The sequence below is a fragment of the Neophocaena asiaeorientalis genome, unplaced genomic scaffold (genome assembly GCF_003031525.2).
Source record: "Neophocaena asiaeorientalis asiaeorientalis breed wild unplaced genomic scaffold, Neophocaena_asiaeorientalis_V1.1 scaffold308, whole genome shotgun sequence".
NCBI classification, from domain to species: Eukaryota; Metazoa; Chordata; class Mammalia; order Artiodactyla; family Phocoenidae; genus Neophocaena; species Neophocaena asiaeorientalis.
In genome coordinates, this window is record NW_020172768.1 from 2,786,451 (window position 1) to 2,807,949 (window position 21,499).

Here is a 21,499-nt window from a genome sequence, read left to right on the forward strand (position 1 = left end):
GTCTTTTTCCCTACACTGTACTGTCCTTTGAGTGTGAATTGGTTTTGAATTGTACAGGTCAACATGTACTATTGACAGCTGCTGTTGAACTGTGAGTGCCTTAAGGACTCATTCATTTTTTTTATCCCCCGCATCTGGTACAGAGTAAATTCACAAATATCCCTTGGCTGGCTGAAGTGCATCAGAGGCATGGGTTAGGTGTATCTGAACATTTTGAATTATCTAATTTCTGTCCATTTTTGACCTAAAGATTGGAGGTAGGAGTACATGTATTTGTAAAGAGGGGGAAAGAAGACCTGTGTATGTTTCTGTAATAAGAGAGGTGATTGGGGTATAAATGTGAAGAATTCGAAGGGAGATTGAGAAACAGCTTCTCTCCTACTGTTTTTTCCCCCTGCAAATTCCCAGGAAAGACACAGATCTAGAGAAGTTGAGAATTACTACCTTTTACTGATAATGTCCCAGACCCAGGTTCTAATTTCACTAAGCAGTCGCACATCACGTGTCACATAAGTATGTGAAGACTCCTTTCCAGGGACTCTGAAATTTGGACATCAGGACTTAAATTCGTATCGTTACATTAATTACAAGCCTGTTTTAGGTGTAGGACTTTTATGGTTTGGGGGGGGCTGGGGAGCCTTTTTCTGCCTTAGCCTGTCCTTAATGGCATTCAAGAAGTGACCCCTGTTCCTGCAGAATTGGCCTTCTGTGGCAGGAAACAAAATGAAGAACCAACTCAGATGTCATGGTCAGTGACACAGAGCTTGTGTTCTTGGGTTTCAGGTTAACCCAAGGCACACACTATAGTGCCTAGGCATAAAAACACTGGTCTCTTTTTTTCTGGAGAAGGAACTTTTAGGTTTTTCTTGTTGAAACTTCGTAAGAGAAATTTGAAGAATTCAGAGTTTTTGTTTGCTTGGTATGACAGTACAGCTTTAGCCAATGTGGGTACAGAAGTTTGGTTCCTTAATTTTATCCTTTGAGTCTGGCCACTTGTTGATTTGAAATAGAGTTGCTCTCAGTACACAAGAATTTATGTAAAGATATATATTACCTCCTTTCTCTTCCTCATTCAGGTAATCCTGTTTTAGATAGCGCATTTTTCCACTTCTGCACTAATCTCATATTCTCTTTTTGGTTGGGGACTCTTCTTATCTGGACTGTTTTCTCAGTATAAGGAGGGAAATTCTATCAGTGGTGTCTTCATTCTTACAGAGTACCAACGTGGCTTATCTACCTAGATCTTGATATATCATAATATGTGCCCCCCATAACCTATAAAGAAGAACTTGATAATTTGTTTTTAAGGATATTTTCTAACCTGTGCAAGAACAACAAAGCCTTCTTGTTATTTCATAAATACAAACAGGGACTAACAAAAGAACTTGTGTCTAAATATCCCAAATTTAAGGTTAATTAGTGGCATGAGGTTAAACTCTGGTTCCTTGAACAGCGATTTGCTAGTTGCAGATTAACCAGCGATTCAGTTTCCCTGAGGAGCAGGAAGTACTTGGATATTGTTTTATGGTTTTAGAGAGGTTCAAAGAAGCAATTAGCAGTTCTCTGGAGGTGCCCTGGAAAGAGCAGTTGTCGGCAGCTGGGAGATCTGGGGACTGGTCCCAGTTCAGCTGCTTGTGAACTTGAGCGAGTAATTTGGGCTTCAGTTATTTGTCTTTTAAAAGAAGCTCCTTACTAGCTCTAAGCTTCTATCAAGATTTTCCACTGACACTTAAGTGCTTCTCTTTCTTAACAAGTGGAGTTTATTTCAGACTTAACCTTGAGTACATGTAGCATTGGCACAGAGGACCAGGATTTTAATCCTGTCCCCACAATTGAACCTTATGCCACTGAGCTAACATTTATGTTTGGAGGTTACTTCATTGAGTGCTGCTGGAATACACCTTCAGATTTCCTAGGTGGGTTGTGGAAAGGAGTGCAGATAGAAAAAAAATTAGAAAACAATGGTATTGACCTATACCATGTGTGTTAGTTCTTTTTTCCATGCCAGCAGTTCAAAGAGATTCCATTGTACTGTTGCCCCTTGTTTCACTTTTTTTCAGCTTTTGAGCAATGTCAGGGCAGGTCTCGCTTTAACACTGCTTCCCAAACTTTTTTCATACTGCGACACACAAGGAAATTATTGTTGTGTCACTGAGGAAAACTGGCGGCGACCCACAGAAGACAGCTGGCCTGTGATCTGTGGCTGTCCCATCCCCACCTGGCCATACACTGGCGAGGAGATCCCTGTCCTGTGGCCCATGTGACCATTAGGAAGGTCAGCATTACACATTCAAAGTCTTTGTCCCAAACTCTGCCTAACTATCAAGAGGAACTGTATCACTAGTTAGTCTTTTTTTTTTTTTTTTTTTTAAACCAAGGCATGTTATATATTAATTATCCCTTGAAATGTAACACATTTTTACCTGACCATATCTGGTTTGGGGGGTTAATTTCTTTTTTAAATTATTATTATTTAAGTTTCAGTTGTACAGCATTATAATTCAACATTTATACACACTACAAAGTGATCACTGCCACAAGTCTAGTTACCATAATTATTTTTCTTAAGTCTGTGTCTAATCTGTTTTGCCCTTATGTGCCTTTATGCTCTTGGCTAGTTTAATATTTAAAGACCATACTTGTCCTTAAAAAGTGGCTTTTTTAAAAGTGTGTGAATGGTAGTTAACTGATAAAGGGGTGGGAAATGCTTTCGTCATGATGCTTTGACCTCATTAGATTATGGGCAGACTTGCTCTGCCTATTTTTAGAATATAGGGAATTTCTTTTTGGGGGGGGAATTTCTTTAAGTAGCTTATTTTATGTTTTCCATTATAAAAGTAATATAGAAAATGTGAAAATACAAAAAGTAGAGTGGGGGAAAATCATTCATATTTCTGTTTCCCAAATACTGTTAAAATAACATGGTTTTTCTCATCTTTTTCTTTTTTGCTTGTGTGTGCATTCTTTCTGAATTGTGGAAATTTTCAAACGTTTACATGATAGAGAAAACTCTAATAAACCCCATGTACCCATGAGCCAGCTTCTAATACATCCAGCCAACACAGGGGCCAGTCTTGTTCTACACCCCAAACTCCCAAATGGTTTTGAATCAAATCCCAGAAATAATCATTTCATCTGTAGACACTTCAGTATGTATCTGTCAAAGATAAGAACTAGTTCTCAACGTAACCTCAATACCATCATCACACCTTAAAAAATACATTCCTTGGTATCACCAAGCAACCAGTCAGTGTACAGATTTTCCTGTTGGTCTCACTTTCTAACACTTCATTTGTTTGAATCATCAGGTTGAAAGAAGGGTCCACACATCATGTGTACACTTTTAATTAGACTAAAACCATATGGGCATTCAGAAGAGATAATGTGGACTGTAAACCTTGGAGATGCTAAGAGCTTGCACTTCAGAGTCATGTAGGCTGGGTTTCAGATCCAGCTCTGCCACTAGCTAGCTGTGTGACCTTGTGCAAGTTACTTAATCTCTCTCACTTTTGTTTTTTTTATCCTGTAAAATGGGAAGAATATCTACCCTAAGACCACCATGAGGATCGAGTGAGTTAATGCAGGTTAAAGCCCTGTAGAGCCCCATACGTAGTTGATGCCCAATAAATACTAGCCCTGTCCAGCACCTAGTATAGCATCAGTGCATAGATTTGTGGAATAAAAATAGAGTAAGAGTCAAGAGCTATGGAATTTGGTTTCATTCTGCCATTTAGGGGAATCACTTCAAAGTTTCGTACCCTAAATTTCTCATCCAAAAAGAGGGGTGGAGTAAACAACCTGATGATCGCTGAAATTCCAGTGCTTGCAGGAAATGAGGCAGGCTTAGTATTTTAGAAACAGCATGAGCTTCAAAAACAGACTGGGATTTGCATCATGCTTTGTTATTTACAAGCATTTAATCTTCTCAGCTTCAGTTTCTTCATATGTGCGATGGAACCAATAATACCTACCTGATAAGATTGTTGTGACGGGAGCAGCAAGATAAGTATATCTGGTTCCTACTGTGTAGTAGGTACTCACATTATTAGTCAGCATTTTATGATTATAAAACAAGAATGTTACATTGGAGGATTTTCAACATCTTAAAGAGCTATGTATTTTGTAGCATGTATATAAATGAAGATGACCAAGTATCTTATGGGAAAAGGAATATACACTGGAAGGGTGAACCTAGAAACTGTTTCCAGAGCATGGACAATGGAAAATTGAGGCATTATTCACCGATGTTGATAAAAGAGGATATGAGGATCCCTAGAGAAATTCAAGAAGGTCTTTGCAACAGATAGTTGGTTAAGTTGAATAAACCTATTTTCTGTAGCATTTGAAAATTTCATCAGTAAGTTAAAGGTGTGGCTTTTTTTAATTGAAATATAGTTTGCATACAGTGGTATGTTAGTTTCAGGTGTGCTAACATGGTGATTTGATGTTTGCATACTTTATGAAATGATCACTGCATTAAGTCTAGTTACCCATCTGTCCCCATACAAAGTTATTAGAATATTATTGACCATATTCCTTATGCTGTGGCTTATTTATTTTATAACTGGATGTTTGTACCTCTTCGTACCCTTCACCTATTTCTCCCCCACCTCCACCCCCCTTCCCCTCTGGCAACCAACCACCTGTTGTTCTCTGTATCTGTGAGTTTGTTTTCGTTTTGCTAGACTGCACATGTAAGTGAGATCATATGGTGTTTGTCTTTCTCTGATTTATTTACTTAGCATAATACTCTCTAGATCCATCCATGTTATCATAAGTGGCATGATTTCTTTTTTGTTATGGCTGAGTAATATTCCTGTGTGTGTGTGTGTGTGTGTGTGTGTGTGTGTGTGTGTGTCTATCTTCTTTATCCATTCATCGATCAGTGGACACTTAGTTTGCTTCCATATTTTGGCTATTGTAAATAGTGCTGCAGCGAACACTGGTGTGCATGTGTCTTTTCGAATTTGTGTTTTTTCTTTGGGTAAATACCCAGAAGTGAAATCACTGGATCATATGGCAATTCTGTTTTTAATTTTTTGAGGAACCTCTGTACAATATTCTGTAATAGATGCACCAGTCTCCAATCCTACCAACAGTGCACGAGAGTTCCCTTTTCTCTCATTCTCACCATAAAGACACTTGCTACTTCTTGTCTTTTTGATGATAGCCGTTCTGACAGGTATGAGATTGTATATCATTGTGGTTTTGATTTACATTTCCCTGATGATTAGTGATGTTGAGCGTCTTTTCATGTGCCTGTTGGCCATTTGTATATCTTCTTGGAAGAATGTCTATTCAGGTCCTTTGCCCATTTTTTAATCAGGTTGTTTGGGTTTTTTTGATGTTGTGTTGTATGAATTCTTTGTATATTTTGGGTATTAACCCCTTACCTGATGTTGTTTGCAAATGTCTTCTCCTGTTCATAGGCTGCCTTTTGTTTTGTTGATAGTTTCCTTCACTGTGCAAAGGCTGTTTTTAGTTTGATGTACTGTAGTTCCATTTGTTTATTTTGCTTTTGTTTCCCTTGCCTGAGGAGACAGATCCAAAAAACATTGCTAAGACCAAGGTCAGAGAGTGCACTGCCTATGTTTTCTTCTAGGAGCTTTTGGTTTCAGGTCTTACATTTAACTCTTTAATCCATTTTGAGTTTATTTTTGTATATGGTGTAAGAAAGTGGCCCACTTTCAGTCTTTTGCAGGTAGCGGTCCAGTTTTCCCCACACATTTATTGACAAGACTGTCTTTTCCCCATTGTGTATTCTTACCTTCTTTGTCGTAGATTAATTGACCATATAAAAAGATGTGGATTGTGTGTGTGTGTGTGTGTGTGTGTGTGTGTGTATTAATTGTTAGTGATTGGAATATGCTGTGTTTGTTCTAATGATATTGTTGGTTTAATGAAAATGACTTACACTAGCTGTTATAAAGAGAGCTGCACTGTTAACTGACTCAGAAAACCAAATCCACTCTAAATTTACTGACCCCAAAGTACTAGTCAGCATTTCCCCAACTTGCTTGATGATAAGAATCACCTGAGGTACTTTTAAAGCTACAGATCACTCCTCTAGAAATTTTGATTCCGTGAATGCTGAGTTAGGGCCCAGGAATCAGTCTCCCTCCCTCCCTCCCGCCCGGCAGACACTCCTGTTATTTATACCTCTGCCCAATGTCGTCCACCGTTGGTTGAGCCAGGTGATCCTGCGTTGCTGTGCCACGTGTGTAGGTTCACCTTTGCCTGGTTATTTCACTTACCTATGTTAATTTTTTTCCAAATGCTCTAACGTATTAATCACATTCATATCAGTAACATTATCTCTGGGCTCAAATGTGTTACTTCCATTTTTTATTGGAGCCCTGCATCACCTTCCTCCTCCCTTTGCTGCTTCCTGTCAGTATCATGCAGGAACTGACCTTTACTCTCCTCCTGGGCTGGCCCCCATGCCATCCCATTTCTTGGCTCACGTCTTACATCCTAAGAAGTATCTGAAAGACTTTATTTTGCCCACAAACTTGTTTGGTAGTTTGGAAGTGTAATCGAGTCCCAGGTTAGAAATAATTTTCCCTCAGAGTTTTGAAGGCCTCGTTGTACTTCCCGGTATCTGTAAGTGCCCTGGAGGTGTGGTGGTTCACACCTTTTCTACGAAACCTTGCTTTGTTGGTTTGGTTTCTCTTCTCTCCCTCACTGGAAGTTTGAAGATACTCTCTCTGTCCCTGGTGGTCTGGAGTTTCACGATGATGTGCCCTGGTGCAGGCATTTCATCATTGACCATTCCGAGTGCTCCGTGGACCCTTTCATTCTGGAAATTCATGTCCTTCAATCCTGGGACATTTTCTTCTATGATTCCTGTGATTTTTCTCCCGATCTTTTCTTTTCCTTTGATCATTTTTCATAATATCCATTCTTGTCATATGGATATGACAGCTTTAATGAGAGTCCATTATAGTTTTCAGTTTCCTGCTCTCCGCATTGGAGCAGGTTTGAGATCTATTGCCAGAATGAATGTGATAAGAACTTAGCGTTTCACCACAGCTCTCTAGACCCCACTAAGGCATGTCCACGGGGACCTGGAGGGTCCAGCCCTCTGCTCACTTCCGGTTCCATCACCCCAACTCGCCCACTGGCCTCAGTCACTAGAAATGCACTGCTTCTCTCTTCCTTCTGCTGTAGAAACATGCTCTGCTGCTCTTTGGGTGAATCCACAAGTACTTAGTATTTTAAAAAGTTAATTTTACTAAGACACTAAGGTAAATGAAGGAAGAAAAGTTAGGAAAAAAAAAAAAAACCGGAAGGGGATTTATGTATAAGAAAACGTGTGGTGGACTTCCCTGGTGGCGCAGTGGTTGAGAGTCCGCCTGCCGATGCAGGGGACACGGGTTCGTGCCCCGGTCCGGGAGGATCCCACATGCCGCGGAGCGGCTGGGCCCGTGAGCCATGGCCGCTGAGCCTGCGGGTCCGGAGCCTGTGCTCCGCAATGGGAGAGGCCACAACGGTGAGAGGCCCGCGTACCGCAAATAAAATAAAATAAAATAAAATAAAAAAAGAAAACGTGTTGTGTAAAAGCAGGGGCAAACTCTTAAGAATACAGTTTTTTGAATTGATGTCAGCATGAAACCAGGATGCTTACACTTGCTCCAAGAGTTCCTCCTGAAAACTGCTTTTCTTCACAGAACCAAATGGGATCACTTGTTCTTTCTACTTCGCTGTACCCTAAACTTATTCCCGGGTGCCTACATGCAACCTGTTCGTTTTCTCAGAAAACAGAAGTGCCTTCCCCCACTCCCTCCGCCCCCATGCATTGTCCCCACCTCGGGGCCCAGGCCATCCAGCCCTCTTGTCTCTCCCTGTGACTCCTCAGTCTTACATTGACCTCCTTCGCTCTTTATTAAAGTATGTTTTTAGGTCTCCCTAACCTGTTTTTCTCTCATCTATCTTTTTTCCTTAATTATTTTCACTGGCCACTTTTTAAGACTGATGCTGCCTGCTCTGCAAAGCAATGCTTTTTTTTTTTTTTTTTTTTTTTAAAGCAATGCTTTTAAAGCTGTTTCTTCTATCAGCCTAGCCTTTCTAGCCCTGGTGGGCCTCTGTGGCAGATAATAACCTCTTTTTGGAGCTTTCAGATTCTTGTTTCAGGTCTAAACAGTGCTTTCATCCCTCAGTTCATTTACAGATCAAAGAGAATATTTTTCAGTTAATTTTTTATTAGGAAGAAATCCAAATACCCTGAACGGAATATCAGCTAGTTTACAATTACAAGCTTAGCCATTTTCCTACGTTCCCACTGATCCATCATTCTCTTGTTCTTAAGGGATTACTGAGATTGATCCAGGGAAGGTACTTGCAAGAACTTTCCTAAAGTAGATGACAGTTCTTTCAAAATCAATAAATACTTGTGTTAGTGCCTGAGACAAAGAAGGAAATAATCACCTGTAATCCTATCTCCCAGAGATTATTTCTGCCATTCAGAGCCCTCCAACACATGATCAGGAGCAGGTTTTTGAACTGTGTTTTGATCTTTAAGTTTGAAATAGGACTGTCTAAAAGTATGTTTGAGTTTTGAAGGGCTGTAATGAAACTTCTGAGTAGGTATCTCATGGGTCTGAAACACAGGAGAGATCTGAGCTGAAGATACAAATTTGGGAGTCATTAGCATTTAGTTGGCCTCGTTGGAGGCCAAACCATCGGAGTAAGTGGGGTAGGGAGAGTAGGGAGTAGGTAAAGTGGTTAAACTGGAGAGCCTCAGATGGTGCCATGAAGACAGTCCACATTCAGGGCATGGGCAGAGGAAGAAGTTCTTTCCCTACAGGGTTGGGAGGAAGGCCAGGAAAACACAGTATCCAGGGGAGATGAGAATGGAATCAAGTGTCCGATGCTTCCAAGAGGTAAAGGAAAATAAGTCTCAACTATTTCATTGAATTTTGCCATAATGGTAAGTATATGTTTACAGTTCCGTTGCCCCTGAAAGATGGAGACTTTTCAAGGGTTTGGCCCTTAAGGGTATGACGTTAGTCATCTTTGGTGAGACAGTACTGAGTTGTGTCTCTACAACGTGGACTCTGGCATCAGCATCCCGTATCTACTGTGTAATAAATAGCCATGTGACCGCTAGCGAGTTACTTAATGTCTCTGTGCCTCCGTTATCTGTGATATCTGTGACACGTGACGGTGATGGTGTCTGCTTCATAGAGGAGTGAACGTTGTAAAGTGCAGAAAAGTGCCTGGCTCACTGTAAACACTACATGGTGTTTGTTGGAGGTGAACTGGATGCGGTAATAGTATCACTTTTAGCCCAGTGCCTGGCATTTAACAGGTATTTTAACATGAAAATTCAACAACTTGTGACTGCAAAGCAGTGGATTTGCTGTGGCTAGTACAGTCCCAGTCATTTTAAACTCTACCAGCATATACAGAATATAATCGTGCCAGGCCAGAGGAAGAACTCAGGGGACTGAGAATTCGCTGCATGTAGCTTTTAAACTGTGTAAAACTCAGATAGGAACTTGAACCCACATGCCGAGACTTGAACCCAGCCTAAATCCTGATTGGGACTGAACCCAGCCAAAACCCACAGGCTTCCAACTGAGATCACACACCTGCTTTCGGGACTTACTGAAGTTCAGGTTCTTGATGTCTCATTGCAGAAAGAATTCAGTGAGAGAGAAAGTGATAGGTAAGAAGTGGATTTATTTAGAGAGAAACACACTCCACAAGACAGAGTGTGGGCCATCTCAGAAGGTGAGAAAGGCACCAGGGTATGGGGCTGTCAGTTTTTACAGGGGTGGGTGATTTCACAGGCTAATGAGTGGGAGGAGTATTCCAGCTATTTAGGGAAGGGGCGGGGATTTCCAGGAATGGGGCCAGCGCCTACTTTTTGATCCTTATGGATCCTTGGAACTGTCATGGCGCCTGTGGGTGTGTCATTTAGCTTGCTGATGTGTTACGGTGAGTGTATACTGAGGCTCAAGGTGTAGTGGAAGTCGACTTGTCTGCCATCTTGGACCCATTTGGTTCTAATCAGTTTATGTCATGTCCTCAGGCTATGTTATTCTTTCAAAGGTTGTGCCTGCCCCTTTCCCTCCTGTTTCACTGGCAGAGTATAGCACTCTAAGCAAAGACTGTGTGAGCCGGGAAGGTGTGTGAGAGGCTGAGGGCTGGAAGGGGTGTTGTCAAGAGGACTGGAGAGGCCAGGCCAGGTCTTGCAGGCAGGATGAGTTTTGTATTCTTAAACCCAGAGAAGCCTTTGAGTGATTTTAAACCATGACTTGATCCAATTTGTGTTTTGAAATCCCTTTTGCTGCTACAAAAGACTTTCTTCCTCTCTAGTTGTAAAGCACTTAGGATAGATTTAATATATTAACTAAAAGAAACTGATTTCTTAGCCCTAAATACTAAGATCTTTGAGTTGTTTGCCAGAAAGAGTTCCTGCGTTAAGAATCTACATCAGTTTACATCTTAGATATCAGAAACTTGAGTTATAAAAATAAAATGATTTACGTCTAAAATTTTTCATTTAGTGTCAGAGGGATAGTCTTAAAACTTAAGTCTGAAATCCTTCTTCTGCCTGCTGGAATCAGATTACCCTCACTCCCTGTTGTGACTGTTGGTGTATCTGAAAAGTGGTAGCCTGAATGTTGATTTACTATGCACGCAATTTTCACAGGAATTTGTCTTTTCCCATTTGTTCCATTTTAAAAAGAAATGGCCTTTTATGGTCCTAGTTGCATTAAAAGCAGTCACAGGGTGTTTCTTTGAATTAGAAGTGCGTTCTCTGTTGCACGATAAATTTCTTTCTTGTAATTCTGATCGTGAGCAACATCTTAGATTTCAGTTACTTCATTTCAGTAAGTATTTGCGTGCCTACTCTGTGCCAGGCACCGTTTAGCATCTCGGGCTGCCTTGTGAACTAAACAAAGATCCCTACCTTTGAGGAGTTTATATTCCAGTGGGAGGAGGCAGATGGCAAATAATAAGCGTAATTAATATCTTTATGATATTACTAATATAACTAGTATACTGGGGGTGGGATGTGCTATGAAATTAAAAGTAGGGCAGTTGATGCAGTGAGTGAGGAGCCTGCAGCTTCAGATACGGTGGTCAGGGTAGCATCATTGAGAAGGTCTGACGAGCAAAGGATTGGAAACTTGTGCGGATTTGATTGAGGAACAGTAAAGAAGCCAGCAGGTCTAGAGGGAGGGAGGGAGTTCCTCAGCCTTTTAGGAACAGGCATCTCAGTCAAATTCAAAAGTTCATAAGCCAAAATAAGTGAATAAATTAGGGAAAGAATTTTCATTCTGTGAATGCTCTGCAGGTAGTAATCTATAAATACCCTGACTCATGTCTTAACTTGATTTAGGTAATTCCAAAGTAACATGAAAGTTTCTTAAATTCATTTCAAAGGGCAACTAAACAAACAAGCAAAAAATCTCTTTTTCTGTGAATGAGAAACTGATGTTAGATCACAAGCTCATATGACCTAGCATTTAGTAAAAGCTGAAAATTTACCTTTCCAATTTAGAGATCTCAGGTTAAAAGCCAAAGGCTTTGTTTTACAGCAAAGGATGGCAAAGGTGCCAAATGCACGTATCTCCAAGAGGGGCAGTGACGGGGGTGAAGATTGGGCCGAGTCTGGGAGAAACTGCCCTGTAAGAGTAGGTTTGGTCACCTCCCTTATTTCTTTCAAGCTCAGTTGCTCCAAATCCTTTTTTAACATTTTCATTTGGTGATCTATATTTTCTGTTCTTTGACTCAGTGAGATTTTCCATGTGTTTCTTAAGTTTGCGACCTAAATCAGGCACACTACTTTCATAAGGTCCTGTTACCAAATCAGGTCTGGCTGCTGGCCACTCAGAAATCAATTAAGAAAGAGAGAAATGTTGGTAGAAAGGAAAGTTGCTTTTAATTATAGAATGCCTGCAATCTGCAGAGATGGTGGACTCAGTGTCCCCCCCAAAACCATCTCCAAAGATTCTGATTGGCTGTGAAAGTTCTTAAAGGGAAAAAGGGAAGTAATCCCAGTCAGTCATTCACGTAGCGGGTCACAGTCATCGACATCCCACTGTGTGCAGGCTTGCTGATGTCTTGTGATGATCCCTCCCCGCCCCCCTGCCCAGCTGTGCAGCGTGTGGGAATCTTATTCCCCCACCAGGGATTGAACCTGGGCCATGGCGGTGAAAGCGCCAAGTCCTAACCACTGGACTGCCAGGGAATTCCCTTGATTTTTCTTTAGATGCTATCGTGTTCACAGTTTGTTCGCCAGATTACTGAAGGGGAAGCTGGGGAAGAGATCTGGTTATCTGTTACTTATTCTTCATTTCTACTCCTTTGATCTATGGAAAGAACCAACAGACTAGGATTAGGCAAGGTATCACGTGGTCAAAAGATCTGAAAGGTGTACTAGGGCTGGAGATGAGCAGAGCTGGGGTGGGGGGAGCGGGGGGCGCTGGGGGCTGGTTTAAGGTTAGTGACAAGGCAAAGAGACCTCCTGCAGAGAGCTCTTTCCTGCCAAATGCTGCTTACAAATCCCCACTTGTCAGAACATCATTCCATTTCTGTGGGATCATGGGCAAAGGTCTGTCTTCTGTAACTTCTTCCTGCTGACGTAGGGTGTCGTATTCTTAGAGTGGAAGATGTTGACATGGGTCTGTAGCATCTCTTTTCTTACAGTTGTAGTTGCCCGTTTCCATACAGGGGCAGAACAAGCTACAATTATTTTGATGCCCACAAAGATGCAGATTATTTTCAGCAGTAGTGTTAATCCCATTCTCTTAAGGTCAGTTCTTGGCGCTGTGCTAGCCGTAGATTCCGTACTGCTCAAGATGGAGTGGTTTGTCACAACTGCAGTCTGGCCATCATGCAGTCAGCCTTTCCCCTCTGGTGGCAGTTACGGTGTCTGTAAAACCACTCAGGAACATGCATCAGACACTGAGTCTGTAACTCTATTGTCCTAATCGTTAGCTGCTTGAACCTGCTCCTTTGTGACTCAGAGGCCTGGGAGACTTCAACTTCTCTACAGACAAGAGGCAGGAGATGGGGAGGGGCGTTTGTACTTGGGCGGGATTGGGGTGCAGGTTATGTGATCAATACTAATACAGAAGAATGCTGCCACAGTTGCACGCATGTCAAGTGTATTGTGTTGGTGTGTATATTCAGTATCATCTTTGTTTTGCATATACAGTATTCTTTATAAAGAACCAGGCTTAGTTTATCCAGGGAGGTGTTCTGCCGTACTTGCCCATAACTGATCTTTTCCCATGTTTCTGAATTTTATTTTTCAGAGTATCCTTTTGTGGTTTCTTAAACTTCTTTCTTACTGATTCCTTTCCCAATTTGTCATGGTTGTTTCATACTTGAGTCCTCTCTGCGAAATTGCTGTTTATTGTTTTGAGTTTAGTTTCCCATGAGGATAAATATGAGGTATGATCACTAAAGAAAATGCTGAGAAGCACACGTCTTTGACTTTCTGAAACAAAACATTCTACATTCATCTCACAGTAAAAAAGGAAAATGGTACAGGTTAATATAACTGAGTTAGACGGGCCCTAGAAAAATTTGCAAGGCCTTTTCTCTCCTTCCTTTAGGACTGCATAAGCATCACCCCAAAAGGTAATGGTCTGCCCTCTTTTTCTTTTTTTTTTCTTTTTTTTTTTTTTTTTTGCAGTACGCGGGCCTCTCACTGCTGTGGCCTCTCCCGTTGCGGAGCACAGGCTCAGCGGCCATGGCTCACGGGCTCAGCGGCTCCCCGTGTCCCCTGCATCGGCAGGCGGACTCTCAACCACTGCGCCATCAGGGAAGCCCTGCCCTCTTTTTCTTTGAAAGGAAATGCCATGACCTCTGCAGACCTCCAGTTCCATTGCCATCCTGGGTGGGAAGTTCAGGAGCGAGCACTTCATAGACATTTAATCTCTGTTGAATGACAGAATGAAAAGATTGAATGCACTCACAGCAAGCTTTTTGCGAAATCCCTCTTTACTGGGTATTTTGATAATTGAGTTTTAAACATAATTAAGAGCCCAAGATGGGTGTCTATTCAGTTCTTTTTTATCCGTTATGTCAGTTTAAGATAGTGTGCAAAGACAGGTCTATTTTGTGTATCCTTCCTATATTCTGTCCTTGGTTTTACTGTGAACGGGTTTTGGATTACGTGGCCACAATGGACTTCTGAGATGTCTCACACGGTGTTGACAGTTCACTTAATCACTATTAACATTCAGCTACACTTGAAGTTTTTAACCATAACATTTGCCAAGCTCCATGTCAAAATGCAACTTGAAAAAAATTTTTTCAAACTCAGTGCTGTTTAAGTCAGAAATCCTCAAGAAAGTAAAAAGGAGTGGAAACTAGGTGGGATATCCTTACTAAACATTTTAATTTTTATTATGACAGGAAAGTCTTCCCTTCTTTACAACTTGTCAAATTTCAGCTCATAGAGAAATCCTCTATAATGGTGACATGGCCTGAGCTCGCCCAGACTTGAAGGAACCTACGTCTGTATGTGGCACATTGTGTGTCCTCTTGGTGGCATGAGAAGCAAGCAGTTGAGGGTCCAGCCATTCATAATTCACACTGTCTTAATAGGGGACTTCAGTTTTCAAGGACTGGCTAGAATGTAAAATCTTACCCTTGAAGATTTGTTTAATCTTATTTTTAATGAATTGCCTGGGTCACTTGTGATGAAATTGTTTGTATCATCGTACTACTTGATACATGGAAAATATTATTTTTTTAATAAAGACCATATTTCTTTTTTTTTATAAATTTATTTTATTTATGTATTTTTGGCTGCGTTGCTACTCACAGGCTTTCTCTAGTTGCGGCGAGCGGGGGCTGCTCTTCATTGCAGTGCTCAGGCTTCTCATTGCAGTGGCTACTCTTGTTGCGGAGCATGGGCTGTAGGCACAAGGGCTTCAGTAGTTGTGGCTCGCGGGCTCTAGATTTCAGGCTCATTAGTTGTGGCGCACGGGTTTAGTTGCTCTGCGGCATGTGGGATCTTCCCGGACCAGGGATTGAACCTGTGTCCCCTGCATTGGCAGGAGGATTCTTAACCACTGCACCACCAGGGAAGTCCCCATGGAAAATATTTTTATTAAATATTTTTAAAGTCTCCTTCCTTAGCAACATGTGTCATTGTTTTCAGGATATACTGTCTCAGATACAAGCTTCTCAGAAGCTTCACAGGAGGGAAAGCAGTGACAAAGAAGGAATTTATTAGTTATCATTCTTTGCATGGTAAAATCATCAACTTCCATCACCAACTTCTAATTCAAAGCAGATTTTAATTTGGATGTTCCATTTACTCCTTCTTGAAACACTTTTGTTCCCTGTACATGCTGTGTTACTTTGGTTTTATAATTGAAAATAAATGATATAAACAACATCTCAGCTCTTGAGCCTGGAATACCAGTGTAGTTTATTTTGGGACTTGAGTTAAAAGGCTTTCTGGAATTTGTGATTATACGTCTCAATCCTTAAAGTCTTTCCAGAAACCCTGTATCTTATGAGGTCATTCTCACATTTTTCATTGATAGGTCATTGTTTGCTGGTGAAATCCCAAGAATAAGTGGTATCAATCTGGCATTTGGTCAGTGACTGTATTAAAGCAAATTTTCAGGAAATGAGTGTGATACAGATCTTATCTAACAGAAGGTAGAGGGTGTCAGGCACATACAATTTAGGGATAAAAGTAGGAGCAAACTAGGTTAACCAGAGGTAGAGGAAAGATTTCAAGACTGGGGTACACAGAGGGATCACATCCTGGCACATCTAGATACAGTTCTTATATATCAGTTCCATTTCTTTGTATGAATGAGAAGGAAGAAAATGGAAATTTTGTTTTATACAAAACAAATAGGATAGGCTGCAATCTACATTATAGAACTGAATTCATCAACTGCCTTAGTAAACTATTTTAGTTAATTTGTTACATTGTCAACAAGCTTGTCGGGTGCTCTTTTGTAGTACCTTACACTGGCTATCTTTTTCTTCTTTTGTCTCCCATAGTTGCTAAAAAAAACAGATGAGTTGAAATTAGTCCAAAAGCCACAATCAGAGGGGCTTGGTTTCTTCCAAGTCGGAGGATGACTGTCTTTTCCCTTAAAAAACAAAGTTAACCCTTTTCTATGTTTATGATAGAGAAATAAACCAGTCTCTATTTCAGTCACTGTTTTATTTTATTTTTATTTTTAATGGAAGAGGGGAAAGCTTGCTATAAATACAACTGATCTTTTAAAACAAGAAATGTACCATCTTTGCAAGCTAGTCATTTGTAGATCTTTTATTTCCAGGCAAAAATGCCATCATTAGAACTTTTCTCTCCTTTTTATTCCATCCACCCATATCTGAAAGTGTATTATTCTGTGTTCCTTCTGGCATGTCAGTGGTTTGTTTGGGCTGAAGAGCACACACTGGAAGCACAGGGAGACCCCCGGATCAGCGTGAGGAGAGTGGCTGGGAGACCCCACTCTCATCCCTCCATGAAGAAAGCAGCCAGATTTTGCCACCTTCGCTAGCACCAAGATGTTGTGAAAGGAGGAGCTGGAATTCTTTCATGTTTTCAAATCTACAACTGCTAGTTTATATGATCTTAATTTCATTCATATAACCAATCCTTTTTCTCTTATCTTTTCCATGTTTCGTAATGGATTTTTCCTAGAACACTTGCCTTGATTTTCCCCTTTTTCACCCACCAGATATAAGCATTCTATTTCTTGCCAAGCCGACAGATTTCAAAGTAGAAGTATCCTATCTGATATGAAGACTTAGGCCTTAAAAAGTTTGTTAATGAGGTTACTTGTCTTGGCATTTACCGAACGTCTAACTTTTATTTTGCTGAACTCTGTTGGCCTTAAAGGATTTCTCAGTGGCTTATTAGCAGTAATTGGGGTAATGAAGACACTGGCACAGGTAATTGCCTTTGTTTTCTTGTGGCAGAAAAGCTTTTTCCACCTCTGCTAAGTCCCATGAAAACTCAAATAGTGATCACATAAAGAAATTAACGTGTGAACTAGTTGCTGCATATTAGGAATTCTGTGCAAGGTTTTCGCAATTAGCTTAGAACCTCTTCAGCAGTACCTGCAGATTGTTTAGAGTAAACAATGGGGTAAAATAGATTTTTTTTTTCCTGAAATAACACTCTAAAAGGAATAAGATACGGTTTATGCTTAGATGTCACTGAGGTATACATGTAAGATTGTATCATATGAGGCATCTTTTAGACTGAAGAAAAGATGTTATCCTGTTCGAAAACAGAATGAATGTATGGTCAGATTTAATGTGGGCATATTGAATTACCTCTCGCTCAGTTCCTAAGAGGACCGAGAACATTCCAGTAACAACTTGTCAAGAGTTGTCGGCCATATTTAATTCTCTTAAATTATGTAGATGGAATGGACCTTCATAACAGTTGGCTCTGTAAAGAAAAAAATTAAAAAGCTTAGTATTCAGGTGTTGACACTAAGAATTGACCATCTGTCAGAAAAGAGAATCCAGCAGAATGACCTTGCATACTTTCCAGGAGAAAATGATGGGACCGATCTAGGGCTCTGGTAGGTGGTTGGTGGTGGGAGGTACGTGACAAGTAGTGCTTATCACCGGAAGAAAATGGCTTCATTCAGCTCCTGAATTTAGCCAACTGCCGTGATTGCATCAGCAAAGCACCTAATCACGTAGCCGCTACGAAGCATCACAATTATTTCAAGTAAATCTGCTTTCTAGAATGGGGGAGCTCCGTTCTTTGAAAGTTTGGGACTGTAAATTAAAAACGGGGGGAAAAAAGCTGAGAAGCTAATACTTGGAGAATGTTTTTAGGTTGTAATAGTGCGATTAAGAGCATGAACTTGGAAGGCAGATCGTCTTGGTTTGAATTATGGTACCCAGCCTTTCCGTGCCTCAGTTTTCTCATCACTAAAATGGGGCAGTAATAGTACTTCATAAGGTTATGGGGATAACATGAGTTAATATTTGTAAATAGTGCTTGGCACGTGGTAAGCACTATATAAGAGTTAAAACTCTGGTTTAGTAGCTGAATTAAACATTGGATTATGAAGATGTCCATCTTCAAAACTTAATGAACATTAAATTAACTTTCCTCTATGTTTTACTTTCAGCTTTCTCAAGACACAGTGTTTTCTACATGAGTGTAGTTTGTCCAGATTGCAGATGGGTTTATAGAGCCGTATTTAAGGAAAGAGCATAAGCATATACACTTTTCATTGTGTTCTTTTAAAAAACATCCCCAAACTGCTGGGTTGTCGCATATGTGGTAGAAATTCCCACTCCTGCCACGACTTCTCCAGTCTAGAGCATAGGTAGACTTCAGAGAAATAAAAACCTCATGGAAATATTTTAATGGCAGTTAACTCCTAACTCTTGGTATTGGCACCTGGGAAGCTGTGAGACTGTAATAAGTGATGTGTACATGTAAAAGAAGGGAATGTGGCATGTGGTGTGCATCCTTTATTTAGCAAAACGTTGGACTGTGGGGAAATGGTTTGCATTTCAGTTAGGTGTTCCCTGTTTGTCTCATCATAAGAGTCCCCTGAAGATTGTGGAGATTCTCGTTCAGTAATTGAGGAGTAGAGCCTGGGAACATATGCTATCTTTTAAATTAACTAATAGACTTTATCTTTAAGAACATATACTTTTAACAAGCATCTCAAATGATTATGAAGGTAGGGCAAGGTTTATTGAGTTAAGTAGTTCGTCTGTCTTCTCTTGAGCCCCAGCTTTCTCACCAACAGAACCAAAGATTTGACTGGAAAGATGGTCTACTTCCTCACTCACTGTTAGGATTTTGTCATCCCTATTTTCCAAGTGATTATGATACCAAAGAATTCCAGTATGTGTGATGGAATATGAGTTGAGGAAATTAGCCTTCTCTTTACCAGAAAAACTAATTCAGCAAACTTCTAAAAATGTCTTAAGAAAGAAAAAAGCTTTCTGATAAAACAGCAAGCTTCAAGTAATTATTAGTAGTTTGGTTTCTAAGTACTGACAATGTAAGGTAATGAAACATCCAGGGACTTCCCTGGTGGTGCAGTGGTTAAGAATCTGCCAGCCGATGCAGGGGACACGGGTTTGAGTCCTGGTCCAGGAAGATCCCACCCACTGCGGAGCAACTAAGCCCGTGCGCCACAGCTACTGAGCCTGTGCTCTAGAGCCCGTGAGCCACAATTACTGAGCCCACGTGCCACAGCTACGGAAGCCCGCACGCCTAGAGCCCATGCTCCGCAACAGGAAAAGCCACCGCAATGAGAAGTACGCGCGCGGCAATGAAGAGTAGCCCCCGCTCACCACAACTAGAGAAAGCCCACGCGCAGCAACGAAGACCTAACACAGCCAACAATAAATAAATAAATATAAAATTTTTAAAAAAGTCCAAAACTCTGGTAATATGTATTGTCCTCTGTTTATTGGGGGGGACAATATTTAATGTATTGCTATTTTAGAATTAACAGTCCTTATATTTAGCAAGTTTAGTAAACTTTTGAGCAGTTAAAACTTCTCTTTATTGGTCTTATTCTAATCCACGATAATTCTTTCACTTTGTCTAGTTATCACCTGAATATAATTGCTTGGTAATACCTTTCCCATTCTTCATAGTGTCTCAGAACCCAGTCTTTGTTTTGCTAGAGTCATGCCTCACTGCCCGTGAGGACACAGTTGTCCAGCAACAAGGGATGTTCAGCAATCAGCAAATTAGTATTGATTATTCTATTCTTGAGCCAGTGATTTCTTTAGGTGAAAGTAAAGGATAATTGGGGGCATTTAGCACACTTACCCGTGGGTTAATTTTAAATCTTTTTTTTTTTTTTTTTTGATTTATTTTTGGCTGTTTTGGGTCTTTGTTGCTGTGCCCAGGCTTTCTCTAGTTGCGGAGAGTGGGATCTTCTCTTTGCTGCGGTATGTGAACTTCTCATTGCGGTGGCTTCTCTTGTTGCGGAGCACGGGCTCTAGGTGCATGGGCTTCAGTAGTTGTGGCACGCGGACTCAGTAGTTGTGGTGCACGGGCTTAGTTGCTCCGCGACATGTGGCATCTTCCTGGGCCAGGATCGAACCCCTGTCCCCTGCATTGGCAGGCAGATTCTTAACCGCTGTGCCACCAGGGAAATCCTCGTGGGTTATTTTTATCCTCAAAGTCTTCCCCAGGCCTGTCTCATGGGAGAATAGCAGGTATTTCTTAGGCTCCACAAAGTGATGGCCAACAATTGACATGAGTTGATGTTGGTTTTGTTTGGTTTTGGAGGGGGAGGGGATGCCTTCAGAACTTATATATATCTGTATACTTTGGATAACAATATAGAGCTCCAAAGTCATAATTTTGAGGTTACTTTCCTTTGGATGAATTTAATTCCTTAAATTTGGGACACATTAATTAATGAATTTCCGTTAAGCCGGTTATACCTCTAGAACACTTTTTAGGATGTACAGCTTATTAAAACTGTTTAACGCATGTGCTATTTTGAATGATATACTTTACACATCTAACTGTGGTCCGTGGTGTTTAATCTCTTTTAGAAACTGGATGGCTTCTACAGGGAGCCAGGCCTCGGATATAGACCAGATTTGGGAGCTCTTGAGTGATGGCGCACCTCCCACCAAAAAGCCCAGGTAAACAAGGGAAGGGGATCCGAGGAACAGAGGAAATCACCACTGATGGTAGATAATGAAAAATAACAAACTTACCCTACATCCCAGTTGGCATCACTAATTAATGTTGGCCTTCATATAAAAATATTTTTATTTTGCATTTAATTTCTGTTTTTTGTCAAGATCAGAAATGTATATAATTTTAAAAGACAGTTCTTTAAGGCTCATGGTGCCTCACCTCCTCCTCAGAGGTAATCACTTTCAACTTTGTCTGTTTCTTCTAATATTTACATCCAGATTTTTAATACTGTATGTGTACTGCTGTTTCTTCGTTTTGGGTTTTACCTGTTTCTAATTATGGAAGGTAAGGATTAGGCTTGCTGTCCTGAGTCCTCCCCTCATCCATCCCCAGCTGCCCTCCCCAAACACACCATAGACTCTCCTCACAGCCTCCTAGTGTGTTTTATATCACAATTTTTGGTTTAATATTTACATTGTATGACTGTATAAATAGTATTCATAGCTGAGCCTAATGTGTTATTATGTTTCTTTCCTTGTCCATTTTTTCCTCCAGGTTATTAAAGATTGTCTTTTTTTTTTTTTTTTTGTTTTTTTTTTTTTTTTTTGGTTTGCTTTGTTTTCTTTGAACCTATCAATTTAAATTCAAACTCTGTGATAGAGCGTAAATCTCCTAATCTGCTGACACACGTCAGTAATGTGCAAGTTTAAAGCTGCTCCATGGGTCCTTCCCTCTGGGCGGTTGTGCTCCAGGCCTGCCACATTGCTGCTGTCTGCCGTTTTCCTTTCCTGTCACCCTGGGAATTCCTTTCACATCTCTCCTGTATTGGATCCTCTGTTTCCTGGATCTTATGTCTTCCTTTTTGGTGTACTCCTTCATTTTGCTGAAAAACATCTC

At 40.7% G+C, this 21,499-nt stretch overlaps 1 protein-coding gene across 7 annotated transcripts in view; it reads left to right on the forward strand.

The window, feature by feature from the left end:
- Positions 1-21,499, forward strand: part of SIRAL1 (SIR2 antiphage like 1) — a 46,881-nt gene that overhangs the window by 1,576 nt on the left and 23,806 nt on the right. For all 7 annotated transcript variants that reach the window (XM_024740743.1, XM_024740740.1, XM_024740736.1 and 4 more), the window contains one exon: positions 20,512-20,604. In XM_024740743.1, coding sequence (XP_024596511.1) covers positions 20,519-20,604 — 86 coding nt within the window. In that variant the 5' untranslated portion in view covers positions 20,512-20,518. The remainder of the gene's footprint in view (positions 1-20,511; positions 20,605-21,499) is intronic.